The sequence below is a fragment of the Phalaenopsis equestris genome, unplaced genomic scaffold (assembly GCF_001263595.1).
Source record: "Phalaenopsis equestris unplaced genomic scaffold, ASM126359v1 Scaffold000294, whole genome shotgun sequence".
Classification (NCBI taxonomy): domain Eukaryota; kingdom Viridiplantae; phylum Streptophyta; class Magnoliopsida; order Asparagales; family Orchidaceae; genus Phalaenopsis; species Phalaenopsis equestris.
The window spans coordinates 648,432-672,584 of NW_018164736.1; the positions used below are offsets into that span (position 1 = coordinate 648,432).

Here is a 24,153-nt window from a genome sequence, read left to right on the forward strand (position 1 = left end):
TGCTCCGCACTCGAGAGTAATAATTTCCCCGGGGAGGTCGGTTGTCCTGCCGATAATGGCCGTATCCCCTTGTCCCTTCCTTGTAGTTTCTTTCCCCCCTTCAACACAGAACTTGAGTCATGGAAAATGGGAATGGAAATAGGAGCAAGATCCTAACATTTGGAGCCTGATCGGCTTTTGCTCACATGGAAACGTCGTAGGTGCTTCAAGTGAGATCTGGAGATGGCGATCGCCGCCATTTTCTCATCAGCCGTGCTTTCCTCCCTTATACTCTCCGCCATTTTATCGGCGGAGACTGATGGGCTGCGAGTCAGCGTCGGTGCAGCGAAGGTTTCCAACAGTTTCCCGATTGGTAGGTGACATTTAAAATCTTTAAATGGTGGCCTTTCTAGAGACATGGGGTTTTTCTTTTCGAGGGCGGCAAGTTGGATGATGATGGGAACTTGCATTGGTTTTTTGGTTCTCCTTAGGAATTGGAAACTCCTGATGTATACTTGTCTCAGTCAGTTAGTTATGTTGTCCTTTCTATAATATTGGTTTACTGAGTACTGTTGTTTGATTTTTGTTTTCCTTTTTTGTTGGTCGATGAAGGCGGCCGGAATTTAGTGCCTGTATCCGACGGGATTCTGAATTTCGCACCATTGGCGTCTGGACCTGCGGCAATGGCTCCGGATGCTGGGGTTCTGCTCGTATTGGCTGCGAAGAGAACGAGGAGGCCAGATGTGCTGAACAAGTTTAGGCATTACAGAGGAGGCTGGGACATTACCAATCGGCATTACTGGGCTGTGAGCGATTTCAATCTTCTCATTTTTATTTCTCTCAGCTGTATGCATTAAGGGAGACATTTATCTCCCTGTAATGTTGATATTATTGGGTAACATATGCGGGAAGTCTTCATTTGGCTTGTTTCAGTCAAGATTAACTGAAACAGGGCAGAATTAAAAGTTTTCTTATTTAAATTGTTGAATTAAATTCTGTATATTAATTTTACATATTCTTTCCTTATAGCTGAATGGTTAGATTATGAGTATGTATTATTATAAATTATTATGTATTATTAGGATACCTAAAATAGATTTTAGAGAACACTATAGATTAGAATTAAACCGAAGGAAAAAGAGCATTTAGCCTATTTTCTCAAAACTTTGACATGGAATCAGAGCCATGTCGAATATTTACGGTATGAATCTTTCATCGTCTTTCCTAACCTTTGGGAATCGTTCTTCTTCATCTTCGACTCGAGCTTATTCCATCTTCGCCTGCTGCTTCCTATGTCTTTAACGTCTTCTACCGCTTCTTCCGCTTTAGCTTCGTCAGTTTCAGCTTCGGCTTCTTTGTCGCACTCAAGGATCAAAGGCTTCGTCCGCTTTGGATCTTCTTTGCTAGCCATTGCTGCTTTTGCGACATCTTCAACTGCTTCTTCCGCTTTGGCTTCGTCCGCTTTGACTTCGACACTCCTTTCTAGAGCGTCGGCTTCGACAAACTTTAGATCTTCGGCTCTGACACTCTCGGCTTCGACACTAAAGAATTGAGGATTTTAGGCTTCGACCTCAGATTTCTCTCTCTAATCCCATCTCTAGGCAGCAAGTCTCTCTGCTTCTGCTGGTTCTCGTGTCTTCAACTGCCCGTCTGGTTCACCGACCATACTGTTCGCTCTTCTGGACTACTTCATCCGTTCGTCTGTGCATATGTTCGACAACTTAGACTCAAGCTCACGATCCTTCTCTGTTCACGTCAATACCTGCCTACTCGTCGACAATTCTATTTCAAATATCTTTTGATCTTCAAACTACTGATATATTTACTAAGACTCTTTCTCAACAATGTCATGAGTTTCTTCTTGACAAATTGACGCTTCTTGATTAATCAACATCAATTTGAACGGGAATATCAATCAAGATGAACTGAAATCAGGCAGAATTAGGAGTTTCCTTATTCAAATTGTTGAACTATATTAATTGTACATATTCTTTCCTTATAGCTGAATGGTTACATTAGAAATATATATTATTAGGATATCTAAAATAGATTGTAGAGACCATTATTTATTGGAATGAAAGTAAAGGAAAAAAGGCATTCAACCTATTTGCTCAAAACATTGACACTTTGAATGGATTCTATTAATATTTCTAAACCGAATCTTAATTGGCTGTCTTTATATCTGGCTGGACTGTACGCTGCTAAGATTGTTCAAACTCAGTATCTTGTTGCGTAGGTACCAAATCTGTCAAAAACCATTAAAAAACATGTCTGCTATGGCTTATCCAACTTCAAACTCATACAAAATGCTACATCCTGATCCTTTTGGTTTGAGAAAGGGTATTATTATCAGTCATCATTTTGTTGTTTTGTATCGAAATAAAATAGGAGAACGATCTTTGACGAAGCGAAAAAAATAGAACGAGAAAATTCATACAAGAAAACAGTAACACAGCGGAACACACAAATTTACGTGGTTCGGCAAATTGCCTACGTCCACGGAGTTGCAGAGGATTTTAATATTTGAAAAATTTACACCAGTCGATTGTCTCGACTTACAAGAGAAATCTTTCACTTAGTTGCTCTCTCTTATTGTCTTTCTGTTCCTCTCTTTACACCGAGATACACCGAAAAAACTCTACACCGAGATACACTGAAGAAGATAAACTTATAAGAGAAATAGACCCAATTTCTCTTCTGTCACAAGCAATCAAGAAGAAGTCAAGGGAGAACAATGTTCTTATTCTTTCTTCTGCCGCAAGGAACTACTGCTTACACTCCAATGTTCTTCTTCTTTCTTCTTCCTTCTTCTTCCTTCTTCTTTCTTCTGCCGCAAGGAACTACTGCTTACACTCTCTTCCTCTGTCCCGAGGAAGTCTGAAGAACACAAAAATGGTGACTTATAAACTGAAAGAGTCGTGCGATACCTTTTATCGCGAACAAGAAGTAGAGAGACGACATTTCGCGAAACAACAGGGAGTCGCGAATATTTGCGATTGGATAAAGCGAAGCTTCGCTTCACGCGTGCGGGAGCAGGCGGAGGCGGGAGCGGGAAGGCGGGATCGGCAAAAGTGGGATCGGGCTCCAGCTTAACAAATCTCCCACGTGGAGACCGATACACATGCTACAACGTCATCTTCCTCAAACTGATATCCTCCACTGACGACGGCGTCTTTTTTCTTCAAACATGAATCATTCACCTCTGTAACTCAAAACTCTGTCTTCACACCAGAAGACCAATTGAAGCTGTGCACAATTTCAGTTTCTTAAGAGTAACACTATCAGTCAACATATCAACAGAGTCTACATAGCCTTGCACCTCCAAACTATTTCCTAGGTTACTCTTGTCTCTGCTTACAACTCTCACTGCATGACCAATATTCTGCCTCTGCTGAAAGCCTTTTTCAACAAGTCTTGTCTTGTTCCTCTTACTGCCATCACGCTCAGTCTTCACCCGGTACTCTCACTTGTTGTGTAATGCATTCTTCCCTTATGTAAGTTATGTCAGCTCTCACTTGCTCGAACTTTCATCTCACAAGATTTCTTCGCAGCTCTGTGGTTTTCCACCATCTGTCTGTTGAACAATAGAAATGGGTGCCCCGGACCCACTCTCATTTTCACTTTCATCATCAACAGAACTATGAACTGCCAACAATAGTGCATCTTGTACTTCTTTAGATATCACATTTGCACTATTAATCTCCATATTCTTGGGATTTCTGCAGTTCCTCTTTATATGGTCAGTTTTGCCATAATTCCAGCAGGTTGTCTGCTGACCATACTTTGATTTTGATGTCTCTCTATTTGGGCCTCATGTTCTGTCATCTCCCTCTGAAATCAACATTCAATGTCGAACCCGTACCTAAGATCTCGCCAAGAACCTGAGATCTCGTCAGAATCTTTCCTGCGCCCCTCCTCAATCAAAATCAAATCACGAATATCATTACATTTCAATTTAGATTTACCTGCAAAAGTGCTAACTGTCATCTTCATGGCTTCCCAACTATTTGACAATGATGCCAACAATATCAGCGCATGTATTTCATCATTAAAATCAATTTCAACAGACGACAATCGATTTGTGATAGTATTGAAAGCATTTAGGTGTTGAGCAACAGAAACACCTTCCACCATCTTCAAATTGAATAACTTCTTCATCAAGTACACATTGTTATTCGCCGATGACTTTTCATACATACCTGATAAGGCTGCCATGAAATCTGCAGTTGTCCTCTCATTGACGACGTTGTGTGCAATAGACCTCGATAGGGTCAATCGAATAACCCCAGAACTTGTCGATCCAACAATTTTCATTCAGCCTCATCCATCATTCCAGACTTTTTCCCTAATAACGGAAGATAAAATTCCCTCTCATAGAGGTAGTCTTCTATCTGCATCCTCAAATAACCAAAATCTGTGTCATCAAATTTCTCAATCCCCAGCAGCCATCATTCTTTCTCAAATCTGAACAAAGCTCTGATACTAGTTGTTGCTTTTGTATCGAAATAAAATAGGAGAAAGATCTTTGACGAAACGAAAAAATAGAACGAGAAAATTTACACCAGAAAACAGTAACACAACGAAACACACAAATTTACGTAGTTCGGCAAATTGCAAATTGCTTACGTCCACGGTTACGTCCACGGAGTTGCAGAGACTTTTATTACTTGAGGAATTTACACCAGTCGATCGTCTCGACTTACAAGAGGAATCTCTCACTTCGTTGCTCTGTCTTCTTCTCTGTCTGTTCTTCTCTCTCCACACCGAGATACACCAAAGAAGTTCTACACCAAGATACATCGAAGAAGATAAACTTACAAGAGAAATAAACCCAATTTCTCTTCTGCCACAAACCACCAAGAAGTCAATGAAGAACAATCTTTTTCTTTCTTCTTCCTTATGCCGTAAGGAACTATTGCTTGTACTCTCTTCTTCTGTCTCGAGGAAGTCCGAAGAAGAACACAAAAATCGTGACTTAGAAATTGAAGGAGCCGTGCGATGCCTTTTATCGCGAACAGGAAGCGGAGAGACGACGTTTCATGAAACAACAAGGAGCCGCGACTATTCACGATTAGACGAAGCGAAGCTTCGCTTAGCGGGCGCGGGAGCAGGCGGAGGCGGGAGCGGGAAGGAGGGATCGGGTTCCAGCTTAACACGTTTTACAATGAACTGTATGAATGTTTTGCTTTCATTCATTTCTCATTTGATGTTATAAGGAAAATTTAAAGTAGAAGTTGAAAACCTTAAATTTTTATTTGCATTTAACCCAGGTTGCTTGCTATTTTGGCTATTTTCAGCGCTGCAATTTTTGCAGGTTAAAAATACTAATTCTGGCGGACCTTAAAATGTATGTTTTTGATATAAATTTCTTGTTTCTTGGCTGCAGTCTGTTGGGTTTACAGGTGCTGCTGGATTTATTCTTGCATTGATATGGTTTCTATCCTTTGCATTTGCATTAGCTGTATTTCATTGCTGTGATTGGAGGATGACTATAAAGGAGAAATCATCAGAACGGTCACAACAATGGTTTTATCTGCTGTTTCTGCTGCTGTTCACCTGCACTGCATCGTAATTATCTCAACACTTCACAAATTTTAACAGCCTTGTTCAGGTCAAATTCTTTATTGCCATGAATTTTCAGAATACACATCTTTGCTGCAGTAAGTGTTTGTTGCAAAGCATTTGAAGTCTTAGGCTTGATAGTATTTTGGTGATTGCATGTACTCTGAGTGATCCACCAAATTATGTCTCCTATTCATTTTGATGTACAATATTTATGCTATGTGAAAAGTTTGGACTAATTTAGCATTTGGTAAGACTTTGTCAGTGGTTTTTATTCAAGATTTTGTGCCTGAATAAAGTTTTTGAGGTCTACCAAGTGTGGTTATTGGACACTATTTAGGATTGCAATATTCTAATCTTTCTTGTAGTTTTGATGCAAAACGAAAGCAGAGCCTGAGTGCAGTATTCATTTTAAATTGGATGTTGCAAGTGCAGTATTCATTTTAAATTGGATGTTGCAATTGCAGTATTCATTTTAAATTGGATGTTGCAAGTGCAGTATTCATTTTAAATTGGATGTTGCAATTTATCGTTTTTCTTCTACAACTTTTGGGGTCTGGCTTTATAACTTTGTCATCGATGAATCGTATTTTTGTTGCAGCTTTATGTGGATAATTTGTAGGTTCTGACTTTTCATTTGTGATGTCCAGCTTATTAAAGCAAGCCTTGCTAATTGGCAATTAAAAATATTTTTTCTAGGTGAATTTTCTGTGATTTAGTCCGTTCATGTAGACAATTAAGCAAGTTAGGTGTTAATATACAAATGGTTAGTTCTTGTTTATAAGCATAGGCATGTAGTTGTATTATATTATGCCTAACTCGGAATCACTGCTCTTTGCCTTTATGTATTGTTTGATCAAATATTTACAAGCGTGAAATTCAAATGAATTGCTTTTGTATGTGGCTATCAAGTTTTCTCCCAGTGGTTTTCAATTTCTTATTTCATTGAAATCGTCCACTGCTGAATTAGCTGATGCAGAGGTAATTTGTTGAGGTCATATCCCTGATCTGAGTTGAGCATGTTCTCTCTGTCTCTGCCTGCTGATATAATTTTTTAAATTTAAGTTTTTCAAGTCACTTAAAATACTTAATTTGAAGCCTTAATTCAAGGGTTGCTTGCAGCCATCAATTTAAAATTTTAATTCCTGAGGTCATTAGAGATTCTCATTTTATTCCTTAAATTCTCACAATACAAGGTAGACCCGATGTTCTAAATTGCTGCATTTATCTTTCAGATAAACTTTTCTAAATTTCCAATTAAGAAAATGCCTTCATCCTTCTTCTCGGTACTCAATCATTCAGTTAGTGTAATTGACAGTTTAATTGTTACTCCTGTTAAATCTATCGTTTATCATAGCACAATCTTCAAAATATGTGCCTTAGCTTTGTAATAATAACAAAATAATAATAATAATATCATAAATAAATAATTAATTTAATTTAAAAAAAAAATGAACTGCTTACTACACCTGCACGGAAAAATTTTGCGTACGTAAGATGTACGCAGCGCTGCGGACATAATGAAGGTTATATGGGTGCTATATCGGCATTATATTCGCGTTATATCCCTTTTAACTTCTATATAATCTAATTGTAACCTACCTGAGCTTACAAATAAGTTTTGCACATCTGTTTTCACTTATTTGTACATGTAGGTTACATGAAAGTTATATGGAGGTTACAAGGGATATAACGTGAATATAATGCCGATATAACACCCATATAATCTCCATTATGTACGCAGTGCTGCGTACGTCTTACATACGTGGAGGTTATTCAAAAGGTATAGGGGTTATATCCTCCTTATACCCCTTATAAACTCCATATAACTTAAGTACCTATTGGAACCATTGAAGCTCAGAACTTTTATTTGTAGTTTATAGTTAGGTTCCAGAGGTTAGAGGGGGACGTAAGCAGGGGTTGGTCTCCTTTCATTTGAACCTAGCGAGAGAGAGGGATAGTGGGAAGGCAGAGAGAGGGACAATGGGAAGCCAGAAGAAGGACGAGAAGAGAGGAAGAAAAAGAAGATGAAAGAAGTAATCGAGGAAGAGGAAGAGGAAGAAGGAGAAGCAGTAGAGGAAGGAGGTATAGGAGGTGAACAACTTACCTAGTTATTTCCCTTCACTGCACGCGATCGAACCGAAGGGAGGAGAACTCTAACGGTTTTGTCGAGTGCTGTGAGCAGCAGATGAAAGGAGGAGGAAGAAGGAGAAGCTCGTTTGGCTACCTGGAGGCTCGAACGGCCGTACTCCAACAAAGAAGAGGAGGGAGAGGCATTCGCGCCGCCCTAGAAGGAGGAAGAAGAAAAGACTGAAGGAGAAGAAGAGAAGAAGAAAGGTGGAGACACGAACCCGTCGTGTGGCTCGCAGAGGAAGGAGGCGGATTCCTCCTTCGCGCGGCTCGCTGAGGAAGCAGTCGTGGGATCGTTTACCACCTGTCGCGCGACTGGCCTGAAGCTCTACCGAGAGCTTGGGGAGGAAGAAGAGCTCGCGGGAGCGGGTGTGCGGTCTGTAGGGGGGGTTCGATCGAGCCTCATTTACTCAGTTCGAAACTTTAGGGCAAGGCAGAGGTTAGTAAGGTAAGATATTAAATTATGTTAAGTTTTTAATTGAATTTAATTGAAGTTAAATTTCATAAAATTCTGCAATTTAATATGATTTAATGTTGTTAATAATTTTAGGGTTTTTTTTATGAGGAAGCCAAGTCAGAAACTAAAGAGGACAACTTCAGGTAAAACTCAATTTTAAAAATGAATTATATTTTCTTATTAAGTCATGTTAAAAAGGAAATTAAGAATCCTAAATTTAAAATTTAGTTATAGATAAGTTGATACAAGTAGGTATGCAAAATGGAAAGCTTTAGAAGCTTTAACATAAAAATTAAATTGGATTTCTTAGATATATATGTATATATGTTTAGCTAATACATATGCATATATATGTATATTTATATATTTATATAGGTAAATAAATAGCTAAGTAAATAATGAAATAATGAAAATAATGATAGATAATCTAAAATTAATAGGAAAAAGATTAACACTGAACACGAAGTTAATTACATTTAAATTATTATTATTGGTGCACCAAAGGACTAGACTGACTTGAGGAAAATGATAACATACGACATTGTTGAAATGAGTAATATATTTTTATCTCACAATAATTTTGTTTTTGTATGCATGTTTTTTCTGCTTCCCAACTTTTACTTTTAAAATGCAAAAGTCCATTTCTCTTTTGAATGTGAAGTCCAAGTTTTATTTTAAATGTTAAATACAAGTTTTTTTTTTTTTAAATTTTAAATGTAAGATAAAAAATAATAAAATATGATATATGCATGCATATGAGAATACATTTTTCTTTATAAAAAATAGGAAATAAATCACTTGGATTTATACACGTCACACAAAAAATCATTCTAGTGTTTGTTTCAAAGAAATGATTTTTTAGCTCTTGAAATTGCATGTTAATCACAATGTAAAGTAACTCAATACAATAATAATGTAAAATTATTATTTTTCATCTATTTGTGTGAACCGACAATAAGCCTTGAAGATGCAGTTCATATATGAAATACCAATTTAAAAAACAATGAGAAACTTCATAGAATAAAATTCCCATCTATTCTCCCTTATCATCTATATTTGGATATTTGCACTAATTTTATTGCATTCTTAATCTCATGATATTTTCTTTGTAATGATTGCGATAATACATTTGTAATTCATAAAATATGAATTATTAAATACATTATAAATATAAAGTCAAAAGATTTTATTGTGCTGATTAAAACATCAACTTGAACTGAATGTTGATCATGTGCCCTAGCATCCTTTTCTACCTCAGGTACTTCAACTATTGATTACATGCATTTTTGTGTGACTAATTAAAATATGAAAAAAATGAGTTATAACAGGTTTCACGAGCTTTTTGCAAAATAGTTTCTTGATTTAAATTACAACTACTAATTAAATCTCCAATGATACAAAAACATCTTATGTTGAATAATTTTAAGAGCATCAATTTCCTTACAACTACTATATTTAGAATTCTTGAAGTAAGCTCAAAAAAATATTTTTGTTAGTGCTATTAAACATACTTGAAGTTGACGAGCGAAATACATAATATGTTTAAGTGTTATTATTAATATTAAGTTCTTTTAAATTTGTTATGCCTGGTCTTCTTTTAAATTTGTTACGCCTGGTAAGGAACCGGTCCAGGCGAGACAGTTCGGGCATCATTCTTCCGACCCACCCTAGCCCTCCAAGGGCTAGTCGACGCAATAGAGCGGGGTGAACACGATAAGGTGTGGTTTGGTTGGGAGCGGGGCAAAGAGTCCAACAAATAAGCGGGTTTCACGAGGGCTTTAATCACGTATGGAAAAAACGGAAATTAGAGGAGGTTGGGGGGAAAGTTTGAAGTGCCATGATTGGATTATATTAAAGCTATTAACCTAGGGTTTGTTTTTTTTCGTGCATGTTTTGGGTTGGCTGCAAATTTCTTTTCTCCTAGTGGTGTTCCTATTGCGTCTAGAATTTGTGGAGAGACGATCTACCTCTCGAACAGTAGACCATCATTGTATATTGCCTGTTTTTTATTTGATTTTCATAAGATTAACCATCATTTGAGTTTTTCCACCTAACTATTGTAATTTCGTCGTTGTTTGCTCTTTGGTTCCTGATCATATCAATTTGGTATCCAGGCAAGGACTTGGAGGGATGACAACAAAGAAATTTGCAACCAACCCAAACCATGCATAAAAAAACCAAACCCCAGGTTAATAGTCGTAGTATAATCCTATCACAACACTTCAAACTTTCCCCTCCTTCCATATGTGATTAAAGCCCTTGTGGACCCCGCTTGTTCGCTGGAACTCTCAGCCCCACTTCCCGCTAAACCCAAATTTCTTGTCATGTTCGCCTCACTCTGCTGCTTCGACCGACCCTTAGAGGGTTGGGGTGGGCTGGACGAATGATGCCTGATCGGTCCCGCCTGAGCCGATTTCTGACTAGGCTTAACGATGTCTGTAGCTCTTACAATAGTTTACAAATATCTTTCAGCATCCAAACAGGTTATCGCATTTGAGGAAGCAAGAGCATAAAGGAGGGGTCCTTCTATCAGTGTCAGACCATACATATATCCTCAGATTTAGAAGGATGAGTAGAGAAGTTGATCTGAGAGATGCTCGGGGTCAGGATTATCAGACCCAGTGTGAGTCGTTTCTTCAGTCCAACCCAGTTGGTGAAGAAAAAAGATGGTAGTTGGAGGTTCTGCATGGACTACCGAGCTTTAAACAAGGAGACAGTGTTAGATAAGTTCCCTATTCCTGTGATTAGGGCTGTAAACGAGCCGAGCTTGAGCGAGCTCAGGCTTGGCTCGTGTTCGGCTCGTTCGAAATTGCTCGTGTTCGAAATCGGCTCGTGTTCGTGTTCGAAACCGGCTCGTTAACATTGTATTCGTGTTCGACCCGATTTATATATTCGTGTTTGACTCGAAATTAACTCATTAAAATTAAACTAAAAAAATAGATGTACAGTGCTTGATTCGAATCTGGATCAAATATATGTAAAATAAGGCGCATAACCACATTACCACAAGAGCAGTTACAATTTAAACATAAATATAAATATATATAATATATTATTATATAAATAATATGTGTAATATATTATTATATAAATAGTTATATAATTTTTTTTTTATTGTTCTTTTATAATTCGAGCTTTAAAAATTTGTTCGTGTTCGGCTTGTTTACTTAACGAACGAGCCGAACACGAGTTATTCACGAACAACGAGCTTTTTTGACAGTCTTACCTGTGATTAATGAGTAGTTACATGAGCTTTACTGGGCAATCATCTTCTCAAAAATAGATCTTAAGTCGGAATACTACCAGATCAGGATAAATTCAACGGATGTGCACAAGAGAACGTTCAGGATACATGAAGGAAATTACGAGTTCTTGGTGATGTCGTTTGGCCTCACAAACACCTCGACCACATTTTAGTTCCTCATAAATGGGTTTTTCAGCCTTACCTCGGGAAATTTGCCCTGATCTTCTTTAATGACATTGTGATCTGCAGTCGTACAAAGACAAAACATGTGGAACATCTGAGGTTAGTCATAGAGAAAATCACCTCCAACCAAATTGGTAGAGAAATAAGATTGTTTGTGCAAATTAAGAAATTCAAAAGTTTGTTATTCACAAATCACTTTTTGGGTTATAAAAAACTTGTGAGCTTCTATATTTCTTTTCTTTTAGGATTTTAATAGAGCAACATAAGATTTCATAGGAAGATTAGTTTCTCTTAGAGATTTATCATAGCCATTACATGATCTGGTCAATGTTTATTTTAATTATGGAAAATTTGGATTTTTTATGGGTGCATGCTCCTATAATTGATTATATTTTAGACTTTATGTTAGGAACACTTAAAATTAAAGAAGTTAACCACTATGGGAACTATTGTTTGTCATCAAAGGGTTGTATGAGGGTGGATGGTTAACATATCAGGTTCTTATGATTGTGTCATCCTGGTTTTATTTGATGGGCCCCAATCTACCAATGACAAAATGAGATATATAGCTCTTTAGCTCCCTACCACACGAAATAATTCTTGGAATATTTTTAGCCTTAGGGGCTTTGCACCCAATCCCACTGGTGAGGTGATTTCTTATATGATTGTGATCGTTGAACAAAAATTAAGGCAGCAACTAATGGATGAAATATAGTGGGTTGAGGATGAAGCTAGGATGGGCATACTAGTCTTAAGCCATTAGGGAAGAGGGCCTTGTCTAAATACTTAGTTGCTATCACTCTTTCAACCGAGAAATACCTAACCAAGATTGCTAAACTATAAAGAGAGCGTGTGGGACCCAATTTTTCTCTACAACATCTCATTGACAATGGAGATACTAGTGGCCCCTCTTAAAAATTCCTGACTTGGATTTCCCAGAAGCTGATCTGCCTTCCTAGTTTTCAAATTCACGGAGAGGTTGAAGTTGCATTTGATACACTCCTTGGGAAGTTCAACTGAATTATTCTCAAATTCTCTATTACAGGCAAGGTTTGCAACGCAAAAAATGGATGAACATACAATAAGTACCAAGATTTGCTCCTATGCAAAGACTAATAAATGAAAAGTTATTGAAGAAATTCTCTGATAGGCAGCGCAACAAGTGGAAAAGTTGAGTAAACGCTGTTGATATAGCGCTTTGAATTACTTCACAAGCCCTTTTATAGGTTGTTTTACAAGTGTATTGTAAAACAAATGCAAGGGTTTTGGGATTTTAATTGTTTTCTTGGAAGTAAAATTAATGTTAATATATGGAGGAATTTGGAATATCTCCAATAGCGCATTTTTAGTGTATTTCAAATTTGCCTAAATCCAATGAATTCGGAATATATTGCCCACAAAGTACTTGCATGTGACCTTTCAAGGACCCACATCTTTTGTGACATTGCCTCGCATCTGTGACCCCACCTTGCCCTTGACTTTGCCCCTAATTATGATATCTCTGCACCTTAGTCTGTGAACTCATCGTTAGCATCATTTCCATGCTGTCCTTACTATTGTTTCCGCTCGAAAGAATTGCATTTGCGTCTGTCCCTGTGACACTTCTTACCCTTAGTTGGTTTGTTTTTATTTTTTATTTTAGTTTTTATGTTTTATTAGTTCCAATCAAACAAAAGACGAGAAAATGACTTGAGTTTTGAATACTTTGTATTTGCTTTATATTGCATTTAAAATGGCTTGAAATTCTCAATAAACCCCCTTAGTGAAAAGAAATGATTTATGGAAATGATATTATATTTAGCACTTCTAGATCCCACTTTTGATATTACCTGTCTAGCCAGTTATGATGAGATGCAATGATTTTAGAACTTCCTTTCTTATTTTTTACCGTTTCTAAATTTATTGTATGCATGTCAAATATCTATGAGATTTACACAATTTTCTCTCATATTTTTTATTACTAACGCATCTTTGATACTATTCATTATCTTTTTTCAAAACCTTAAAGATTTTAATTTCAATGATTTACTTTCGTTTTAAAGGGGCATGATATATGCTTTGATTCACATAAGGGTTTTTGTGAACATTGGGCCAATTCATATCTTTTTGGTGCAGGGTGTTGTATTTCTGAAGCACATGAATAATTTGTGTCAGTTTGGACCCACTTACACCAAGCTTTTGGGGCACTTTTTTTGTTGCGACATCATTTATCTGTTTGATCTCTATTGCCTACTCATCAAGCCATAAACTACTAATGTAATAATTACTCCCTATAGTATTATTATTATTATTATTAGCAACAACACTTCTAAGATTATATAAATACTACAAAAACATAAGAATGAAATATTTAATTAATTATCTTCAATTCTTGTCAATACTTTATGCTTAAACCAAAAAGATTGGCGCTTCCCATTGTTTGGTGTTGCAATTTAATGGTTCTATCCTTAAGTTAAGTCTATGGTTAGATTTTATTTTCTTGCGAGAGGTGCTTGTCATAAAGTTCTATATATATGCTTGGATTTTTATATTTTTTTCTAAACAAGGTGAGCACCCTGAAGAATGACAGTATAATCACTAGTGTGTTGTGAGAAATGACGACAATAAAACGAAAAATTGGAACGAGAAATTCACAAAATTAGACAAAACAGAACACACAGATTTACGTGGTTCCACAAATTGTCTACATCCAGGGGAGTTGCAGAGGATTTTATTGCTTTGAGGATTACACCGTTGATCACGTCAACTTACAAGAAAAACTCTCTTTCTCTTCCTCTCCCTCTCCTCTTCTCCTTCTCTCTCTTACCACTCGTAAGCCACGCGAGAAGAAGAAAACCAGGAGGGCAATGCAAAGGGGAGAAATAGCTTGCAATATTTCTTCCCGTGATCAACACGCCGAACAGAAGAGGGAGAGTCGTATCCCTTTGCAATTTCTTCCACAATGAAACTTCTACTTGTAAGCAATCACCGAAGGAGTCCAAACAGGGGAGCAACCTTGCAATCTCGTTTTTGTTGTCACGATTCTTCTCACCCGTCCGCCGATCCTTCTCAGGTTCGAACTAGAGAAGAATTACACCGTTGATCACGTCAACTTACAAGAAAAACTCTCTTTCTCTTCCTCTCCCTCTCCTCTTCTCCTTCTCTCTCTTACCACTCGTAAGCCACGCGAGAAGAAGAAAACCAGGAGGGCAATGCAAAGGGGAGAAATAGCTTGCAATATTTCTTCCCGTGATCAACACGCCGAACAGAAGAGGGAGAGTCGTATCCCTTTGCAATTTCTTCCACAATGAAACTTCTACTTGTAAGCAATCACCGAAGGAGTCCAAACAGGGGAGCAACCTTGCAATCTCGTTTTTGTTGTCACGATTCTTCTCACCCGTCCGCCGATCCTTCTCAGGTTCGAACTAGAGGAGAAGCCATCATTAATAGCCGCGATCAAGACAATTGGGAGCCTATTAAGAAGTGGCGGAAATCCTGGAGTTGAAAGGTGCGGGAGTTACAATCTTTCCAAAATAAAGGAAAGATCAAATAAGGAATTAATCAAGAGCGATTCAAATATCTTCCATGGATGTTGAAACTGCCAATTTGAGAAGTGGACTTAGCTCCATAATACTCAACAAATCTTCTATTTGGAGACTCGTACACTTACTGTATCATCCATTGACTACATCGTCCACTAGTTGGTTCTTTTCCTTATATCTGACATCCTCCTCCACCTGTTACTCAAAGCCCATGTCTTCATGTCAGAAGACCAACTGTTACTCAAAGCCCATGTCTTCATGTCAGGAGACCAACTGAAGTTGAGCACAACTTCAGTTTCTCAAGTGTAACATTGTTAGTCAACATATCAACAGAGTTCTTGCTTCCACAAATTTTCTCAAGCAACAACTGCCCGTCATCTAACAATGATCGAATGAAGTAATACCTGATATAAATGTGCTTAGTCTTGGATTGAAATGTTGGATTCCTTACAAGGAATATGACGCTCTGACCATCACTGTAGAGTGTTTCATTCTGATATTTCTGACACAATTCCTCCAAGAAGCTCTGTAGCCATATCATGTTCTTTGCAGCCTCTGACACTGCAATATGCTCAGCCTCTGTGGTAGACAAAGAAACTATTTTCTGTAGATTATAGCTCTATGACACTGCAGTGCCACAAAGAGTATAAACATACCCCGTAGTACTCCTTATGCTATCAATGTCTCCAGCTAGATTAGCATCAACGTAGCCCAATACTTATAAACTCTTTCTTGAAAAACAAAAACAGGTTTTTGATAAGCCACTTAGGTATCTCAAGATACATTTCACAACTTTCTAATATTTATTTCCTGGTTACTCTTGTATCTACTTATAAACTCTGTTGTATGAGCAATATGTGGTATTGTGCGAACCATAACATACATAAGTGAATCAATAGCTGAAGTGTAGGGAGTCTTACTCATGTGGTCTCGTTCCTCCTCTGACTTGGGTGACTGATTCTTGTTGAGTCTGAAGTGACTGCCTAGAGGTGCGTCAACTGGTTTGACTTTGTCCATATTGAAATTGTTGAGTATCTTTTTCACATACTCAGCCCGTGAAAGTCTCAACGTGCCTCTGACTCTGTCTCTGACATTTCTCATGCCAAAGATTTGTTTTACAGCTCCCAAATTCTTCATTGCAATGTGCCATGACATCTTTTTTTTCAGATTATTGATCTCATCAATATGCCTCTGACTCTGTCTCTGACATTTCTTATGCCAAAGATTTGTTTTACAGCTCCCAAATCCTTCATTGCAATGTGCCCTGACATCTTTTTTTTCAGATTATTGATCTCATCAATATTGGCCCCTGCAGTAAGCATGCCATCCATGTACAATGGTAGAATAATATAACAATTGTCAAAATATTTGACTGGTAATAGTGATCTGTCTGACATCTATTGTACCATGTATTATGCATGAAAGTATCAAATTTCTTGTACACTATCTAGGAGTTTGTTTTAGGACAGACAGACTCTTCTTCAGTCTGTAAAATGATTATTTATTTCCCTGTACCATAAATCTCTCAGGTTGGTGCATGTAGATATATTCTTCTAGATTTCCATGAAAAATGTTGTCTTCACATTTAACTGCTCAAGGAATAGATATTCGGTAGCCACCATGGACAGTACCATTCTGATGGCTGTGAGATTCACCACAGGAGAATAGATCTCAGAATAATCAATATTTTGTCTGTTGAAAACCTTTTATAATAAGTCTAGCCTTGTACTTAATACTACCGTCATGCTCAATTTTCGCCTGGTACATCCACTTGTTGTGCAGTGTCTTCTTCCATAGTGGAAGTTCTGCCAACTCTCAAGTTTGATTTCCTAACATATAATACATCTCCTCTTTTATGGTCAAGCTTCCACTTGTTAAAATTTTCATCTTGCAAGGTTTCTTCATAACTCGACGATTCTCTATCATCTGTCAGCAGAATGTAGTTCAATGTTAGTGAGTAACGTTGAGGAGAACGTCTATTCCTGACTGACCTGCGAACTGTAGCTATAGGGGTGGACGACTCTGAAATTGACTGTGGAACAATAAGAATGGGTGTGCCTAGACTCACTCTCTTCATTACTTTTATCACTGCTCTGCAGTGTGAGCTCTAGTAGATCATCAAAACTTACCATCTCGGATTCCTAAGGAGCCACTTCAAAAACTGTACTGGACTTGTTATTGTACATGACCTTCTCACTGAAAATCACATTCCTGTTTCTTATAATCTTTCGATCCTGATCATCTCAGAAATGATAACTAAATGTCACGTCTTCATAGCCAATGAAATAACATTTCTTTGACTTAGTATCGAGTTTTCTACAAGCCTCAAGATTAATAAGAACATAAGAACGATAACCAAAAGTCTTAAGGTGAGAAAATTTGACCTTTTTCTCACATCAGACCTCCCCAGACGATTTAAGTCTAATGGAACGGATGATCCCCTATTGATCAGGTAAACTGCAGTGCTGACCGCATCTGCCTAGAAAGTTGGTGGTAGTCTGATGTGCAATCTCATGCTTCTAGCCCTAGCCCGCTCATTATTGGTCATGTTCATACGCTCTGCGACTTCATTTTGTTGTGGTGTCCCCGGAATGGTCTTCTCCATTATAATATCCTTAGTTGCACAGTACTTTTTTAACCCACTATCAATATACTCATCACCATTTTCAAATATCAAACATTTCAGTTTCAAGTCTTTCTTTGTCTTAACCATGATCTTCCAAGTTCTGAACACATTAAATACATCAGATTTATATTTCAAGAAGTAAACTCATACCTTCTTGTTGTGGTTATCAATGAATACGACATAGTAGCGAGAGCCTCCAAGAGATGCTACTGGGAAAGACCCCCACACATCTGTTTGTACAAGTTTCAGTTTTTCTGCCTTTAGAGCTTTGTCACTTTTCAAGAAACTAACATTCATCTTTTTCCTCATAATGCAACTCTCACACATGCTGAGATCAACTGATTTCAGTTCTGGTAGCTTGCTTCTGGACCGAAGTTCTTTCAGACCCCTTTGCAGCAGTAGTATCAACATTGTTAATTGAACCGCTAATATCTATACTGTGTCAGTTTTCTTAACCCGAGCCAATACCAGTGCATCTTTTGTAATCTTCTAGGAGCTATCTGAGAACACTGCTGAGTGAATACCTTCATCGAGCTGCTCAACAGAAATGAAGTTTTTATTCAAATCAGGAATGTGCCTAACTTTTTGCAAAGTCTATTTGCTCTTGTTAGGGAGTGCAATGTCAACGTCTCTCATCTCCATCACGTTCAAAGGTTCTTCGTCAGTCATATATAATTTTCCAAAGTCACCTGCAATGTATCCACCACGTTCAAAGGTTCTTCGTTAGTCATATATAATTTTCCAAAGTCACCTGCAATGTAATTCCGCATTAACTCCGAGTGGGAAGATGTATGGAAGGAAGCCCCCAAATCCAGTCTTCGGTCATCAACAGAACTGTGAACTGCAGACATCAATACATCATGCACTTCTTCAGTTACAACATTAGCATTGACGTTCTGTGTCTTCTTAGGATTTTTGTAATTTCTCTTTATGTGTCCAACTTTATCACAATTCTAGCAGGTTGCTTATTGACCAGGCTTTGACGCTCTTGACTCTGTGCTTTGATTTTGATCTTCCTCTGTTTGAGCTTATTTTTTGTGATATCCCTCTGGAATTAATATTTAGTCCTTCTGGAATCAATGTTCAGTGTTAAACTCGAACCTGAGATCTCACCAAAATATTTCTAGCGCATCTCCTCAACCAAAATCAAATCACGAATATCATCATATTTCAACTTAGATTTCCTGCAGAATTGCTAACGATCATCCTTATGACTTTCCAGGTACTTGACAATGAAACCAACAATATTAGTGTATGTATTTCATCATCAAATTTAATTTTCACAGTCAATATTTAATTTGTGATAATATTAAAATCATTCAGATGTTGTGCAAAAGCTGTACCATCCGTTATCTTTAAATTGAATAACTTTTTCATTATATGCACTTTGTTATTCGCTAATGACTTTTTATACATACCTGACAAAACTGTCATGAGACATGCAATTGTCATTTCGTTGATAACGTTGTGTGTAACGAATATCGACAGAGTCAATCAAATAACCCCCATAACTTATCGATCCAATAAATTTCATTCAGTCACGTCAATTTTTTTCAGTTGTTTTCCAAACAATGGAAGATATAATTTCTTTCCATAAAAATAATTCTATATCTGCATCTTCCAGTAATCAAAATCTGTCATATCAAATTTTTCGATCTCTGATGCATTCACTTCATCTTCGGTCATCGTTTTCTCTCAGATCCGAACTTTGACTCTGATACCAATTGTTGTGAGAAACGAAGATAATAAAACGAAAAATTGAAACAAGAAATTCACAAAGTTAGACAAAACATAACACACAGATTTACGTGGTTCTGCAAATTGCCTATGTCGACGGGAGTTGCAGAGGATTTTATTGCTTTAAGGATTACACTGTCGATCACGTCGACTTAGAAGAAAAACTCTCTTTCTCTTCCTCTCTTTCTCCTCTTGTCCTCTCTCTTACCACCCGTAAGCCACACGAGAGAAGAAAACGAGGGAAGAAATGCGAAGGGGAGAAGCAGCTTGCAATATTTCTTCCCGTGAGCAACACGCCGAACGGCAGAGGGAGAACCGTATCCCTTTGCAAATCCTTCGACCATGAAACTTCTACCTGCAAGCAATCACTGATGAAGGAGTCCAAACAGGGGAGCAGCCTTGCGATCTCCTCTCTGTTGTAGCGAATCTTCTCAGCCGTCCGCCGATCCTTCTCAGGTTCGAAACAGAGGAGAAGCCATCCTTAATAGCCGCGATCAAGAAAATCGGGCGGGAATCCTGTTAGGAAGTGGCGGAAGTCCTGGAGTTGAAAGGTGCAGGAGTTACGATCTTTCCAAAACAAAGGAAAGATCAAATAAGGAATTAATCAAGAACGATTCAAATAACTTTCATGGATTCGGAAACTTCCAATATGAGAAGTGGAGTTGGCTCCACAATAATCAACATAGTGCATTGGCTTTGAACTCATCATTTCGTGATTCTGTCCCCAGTATTTCACCTTATTGTGTCCTGCCACTTTTTGTTTATAGTTTTCTCTTTTTCTTCATTACATATCGATTACCAGCTTATTTTTGTTTAGAAAATTCGCCCAAGAGGATTTTTTTTCCACTATTTGATTGATTTATTTTTTCTTTTCTCTGCTAACTTTTCAGGATTGGCTGCATAGTTCTATGTGTTGCTCAGGATGAATTCCATGATGAAGCATCTAATACCTTAAGTTTTGTTGTTCAACAATCAGATTTCATTGTCCAGATCCTAAGGAATGTCACAGATTATTTATCCTTAGCGAAGACAATAAGTGTGGATGAGTTCTATATTTCGTCTGATGCTCAAAATGAAATCAACAAGTTAGATGTGGATCTAAGGAGTGCAGCTCATATCATATCAGAAAAAACAACCGAGAATTCGGAAAAGATTAGAAGAGCGGTAAATTATGTGTAAAACCCAATTCCTAAATAACATTTAAGGAATTTTGCATGATCACATTTTTTTTTTTAATCCTATAACTGTTTTTTTTTTGGTGAAATAGGAGGGATGTTTTGATTTTAGTTGCAGTAATTATGCTTTTGCTTGCTCTTATCGGTTTTGGTGCGTATTCTTTCTCGCTTCTATTTAAAATTAGGGAAATTTACATACATACAGCAGGATCTTATGTATTTACATATCTAATGCCCAAAGTTTGATATTTACACTTATAATACCTTGGTCTCATAAAACTATGCATGGGAAGATGATATTTCTCTTTTAAACAGATAGTGATGGTGGTATTTTTTAATGCGATATTAAAGATTTAAGCGGCATGCATGTAAGTATAAATGTTTTGGTGTCAGACATATGAATGCGAATCAATTGTGTGATACACATGTAACTGACCCTTATTAGATATGTAAATACATAAAGATTTTATGATTTGTATGTAAATGCCCCTTATTATAATTTTCTCTACATCCAACGATGAAATTGACAATTAGTTTTTTATTTTCTTATCTATTCTCATGTTCACGGCAGTACTTTCAATTATAGGACACAAGCGGGCTATCTACGTGTAAGTTGAGTGTGGATTCTTTTCAGTGGATTAGTTATTCAAAATTTCTGAAATACATGTATAATTTTTTAAAACTATCCTGTTGTTCAGGTTTACTACAGCTGGATGGCTACTTGTTGCGGTTACACTTTTTTTGTTTGGAGTTTTTGTCATTTTAAAGAGGTAAGAACCATAGCTAAGCAATTTTTAACTCGTGAAAGTTGTTTATGTCTTGCAAACATTATTTATTTGATTTTAAATCTCATATATTTTTCATTGATCTTTAAAAATTTCTGAACTCTGCTAAACCTACCTATCATTTGAAAACTATAAATTGTTTGCTTATATATATATATATGTAGATATATGTGTGTGTGTGTATGTATGTATGTATGTATGTAGATATATGTGTGTGTGTGTGCGCGCCACATACCTTGGCCTGTTGGTTGGCATCCTCGAACTGAGGCGAATTCCCCCTGACACAATTAGCCTTAAACAGGTGATACTCTAATTGTTAGGCACGTTAGGAGAGGCTCGTATAATAGCCTCTGGCCATTCCTTTAAATATACTCCTAAACTTAATTTTCTTACATACATACTACCTTATCTATACATACAAGGTGTATTTCATTTTTTAAAGTTAAAATGATGATATTTTTTTATGTGATATAAAAGATTTACTTGGTATAATTGTAAAATTAAACTCTAGGCGTTGGATAAGTAAATACATAGGAATTGGGTGGTATGTATTTAAATGCCCCTAAGAATAAAACGAAACAGAATCATCTCCGTTTAGGAATTACTCGGAGATTGATTTTCATCCATATCTATATCTGAATCATGCATTGTTTATTGTCCTTCAATTGCCCAATCAGTGCTTTTTCAATTCCAGTCTGTGTTCTGAAGTTCTGTAATTGGAAAAAAAAATAGATATCTAGCACACAATTCTTTTGTATTTACGTATCTCACTCCTAAAGTTCCATATTTACATACATAGCTCTTAGTGCTTTAAACCTATACATGAAAAGTTGTATTTGACTTTAAAAAATGATAAAATGCTGTTTTTTATGTGATATTAAAAACTTTAGTGCTGCATGTAAATATGAAAGTTTAGGTATTTTCTTTATCAGCACTGTAGGTGATACCTGCACTGCCATGAATGAATGGGCTCATTATCCTCACACTGAGTCAGCACTCAGCAACATTCTTCCCTGCATCGACCCCAAAACGACGGATCGTACATTGTTCCAAAGCAAAATAGTCGTTCTCCAGCTAGTCAGTGTAGTCAACTCAGTAATTCGATCAACCGCAAATTCAAACCATTCAACCTCTCAATCTTCCAACCACTTCAATCAGTCTGGACCTGTAATGCCACTTCTCTGCTCTCCATATGATTCCAAACTCGAGCCGCGATATTGCCGGTCTAACGAAGTTTCATTCAGCAATGCTTCTTTGGTATAACCTCTGTTGTTTTTATTCAAAAAGTATAAAAATGGATTACTTTAGTTAGGGATGTAAGCAAGCCTACATTGAGTGAGCCTAATATTTGTTTTTGTTCGGCTCGTTTGGAAATTTTTTTCCTCTAAATTGGTTCGTGTTCAAAATGACTTGTGAATAGTGTGTTCGTGTTCGATCGATTCAACTTATGTTGTTTATTTTAGCTCGTCGAATTTAAGTTAAATAATTTAAAAATAATAATAAATTTTTCATTATTTTAAAGAGAAATTTACATATGTAGTACACAATTCTCTGTATTTACATGTCTCACACCTAAACTTTTATATTTATATATATAGCATTTTGATGCTTTAAACCTATGCAAGAAAATGTGTATTTCACTTCTAAAAAGAGGTAATAATGCTATTTTTGATACTATATTAAAGATTTGAGTGCGGTGTGGTAAATTTGAAAGTATAGGTGTGAGATACGTAAATGCATAAGAATTGTGCCCTGTATATATAAATTCTCCTTTTTCTTAAAGCTGCATAAAAATTAATATAAAAGATTAAACTAAGTATTTCTAAAATTATTTGATTAATTCGAGTTAAAATGAGCAAATATGATCAAATAAAGTCTGTTTTTGTTCGGCTCGTTTATAAATTGAACTAAAAAAAAAAATTTTTGTGTTCGAGCCGCTTTCTTAAATGAATCAAATACAAACCACTTACAAGCCGAGCACCAGCTATTCTGAAACAGGGAGCTCTTTAACTGTGGTGAGTTAGATAACCTCCATTATAAAATGAACCACTCACAAGCCGAGCACCAGCTATTCTGGAACAGGGAGCTCTTTTAACATGCCTAACTGTGGTGAGTTAGATAACCTCCATTATAAAATTTACAGGTGTGGAAAGACTATATATGCGCAGTTTCAGAATCAGGTTCCTGTACTGGTTTTGGAAGGATTACTCCTAATGTCTATCTGCAGCTGGTTGTGGCCGTAAATGCAAGCTATGCGCTTGAACACTACACTCCACTGCTTCTGAACCTACAGGACTGTAAGTTTGTTCGTGAATCCTTTAATACTATTACCAGCGACTACTGTAATTATCTGGAGCGTGATCTCAGCATGGTCAATACTGGCCTTCTTCTCATCTCCATTGGTGTTATTCTCTGCCTCCTCTTCTGGATCTTATACACGAATCGACGCCGGCAAGAGCTGTCTGTAACTCTATCTGAAGCTCTCCAAGTAACTTCTCTACCCTCCTAATAATTAATAGTCCAAGTAGTTCCTTTCTTTTTATCATTTGTTTTCTCAGATGGAGCAAAGCGCCATCTGATTTTAACACGGTTTCATGTGTTTCTGGAATTAGAGAGAGGTTGAGGGAGGGTTTTGCTCTTCTTTAGATTTGAGAAAATTTTGATGCACTCATGTATAATATGAAATTTTGATCTTAAATTCACACATTTGTAGCACTAGTTATTGCAATAGTTAAGAAGTTTATATATTCCCAA

At 37.0% G+C, this 24,153-nt stretch overlaps 1 protein-coding gene across 3 annotated transcripts; it reads left to right on the plus strand.

The window, feature by feature from the left end:
* On the plus strand, positions 1 to 24,153 carry LOC110025213. Of its 3 annotated transcripts, none has more exons than XM_020725544.1 (9): positions 1 to 352; positions 592 to 785; positions 5,366 to 5,547; positions 20,330 to 20,614; positions 20,707 to 20,765; positions 21,186 to 21,222; positions 21,313 to 21,384; positions 22,332 to 22,656; positions 23,543 to 24,153. In XM_020725544.1, exons 1-9 carry the CDS (start codon positions 223 to 225, stop codon positions 23,906 to 23,908), a joined length of 1,650 nt encoding a protein of 549 aa, XP_020581203.1. In that variant the 5' UTR covers positions 1 to 222; the 3' UTR covers positions 23,909 to 24,153. The 3 variants fall into 3 exon arrangements, with proteins under 3 accessions (XP_020581203.1, XP_020581204.1, XP_020581205.1); XM_020725545.1 differs by having other exon boundaries at positions 21,201 to 21,222; XM_020725546.1 differs by lacking the exon at positions 22,332 to 22,656 and having other exon boundaries at positions 23,543 to 23,722.

Excerpts from the sequence above, each read along its gene's own strand:
- LOC110025213 (XM_020725544.1), top strand. The coding sequence starts at position 223 with ATGGCGATCGCCGCCATTTTCTCATCAGCCGTGCTTTCCTCCCTTATA. Across the intron at positions 20,615-20,706 it reads AGAAGAGCGGTAAATTATGT|GAGGGATGTTTTGATTTTAG; the intron begins GTAAAACCCAAT and ends TTGGTGAAATAG. Across the intron at positions 20,766-21,185 it reads GCTTGCTCTTATCGGTTTTG|TACTTTCAATTATAGGACAC; the intron begins GTGCGTATTCTT and ends TGTTCACGGCAG.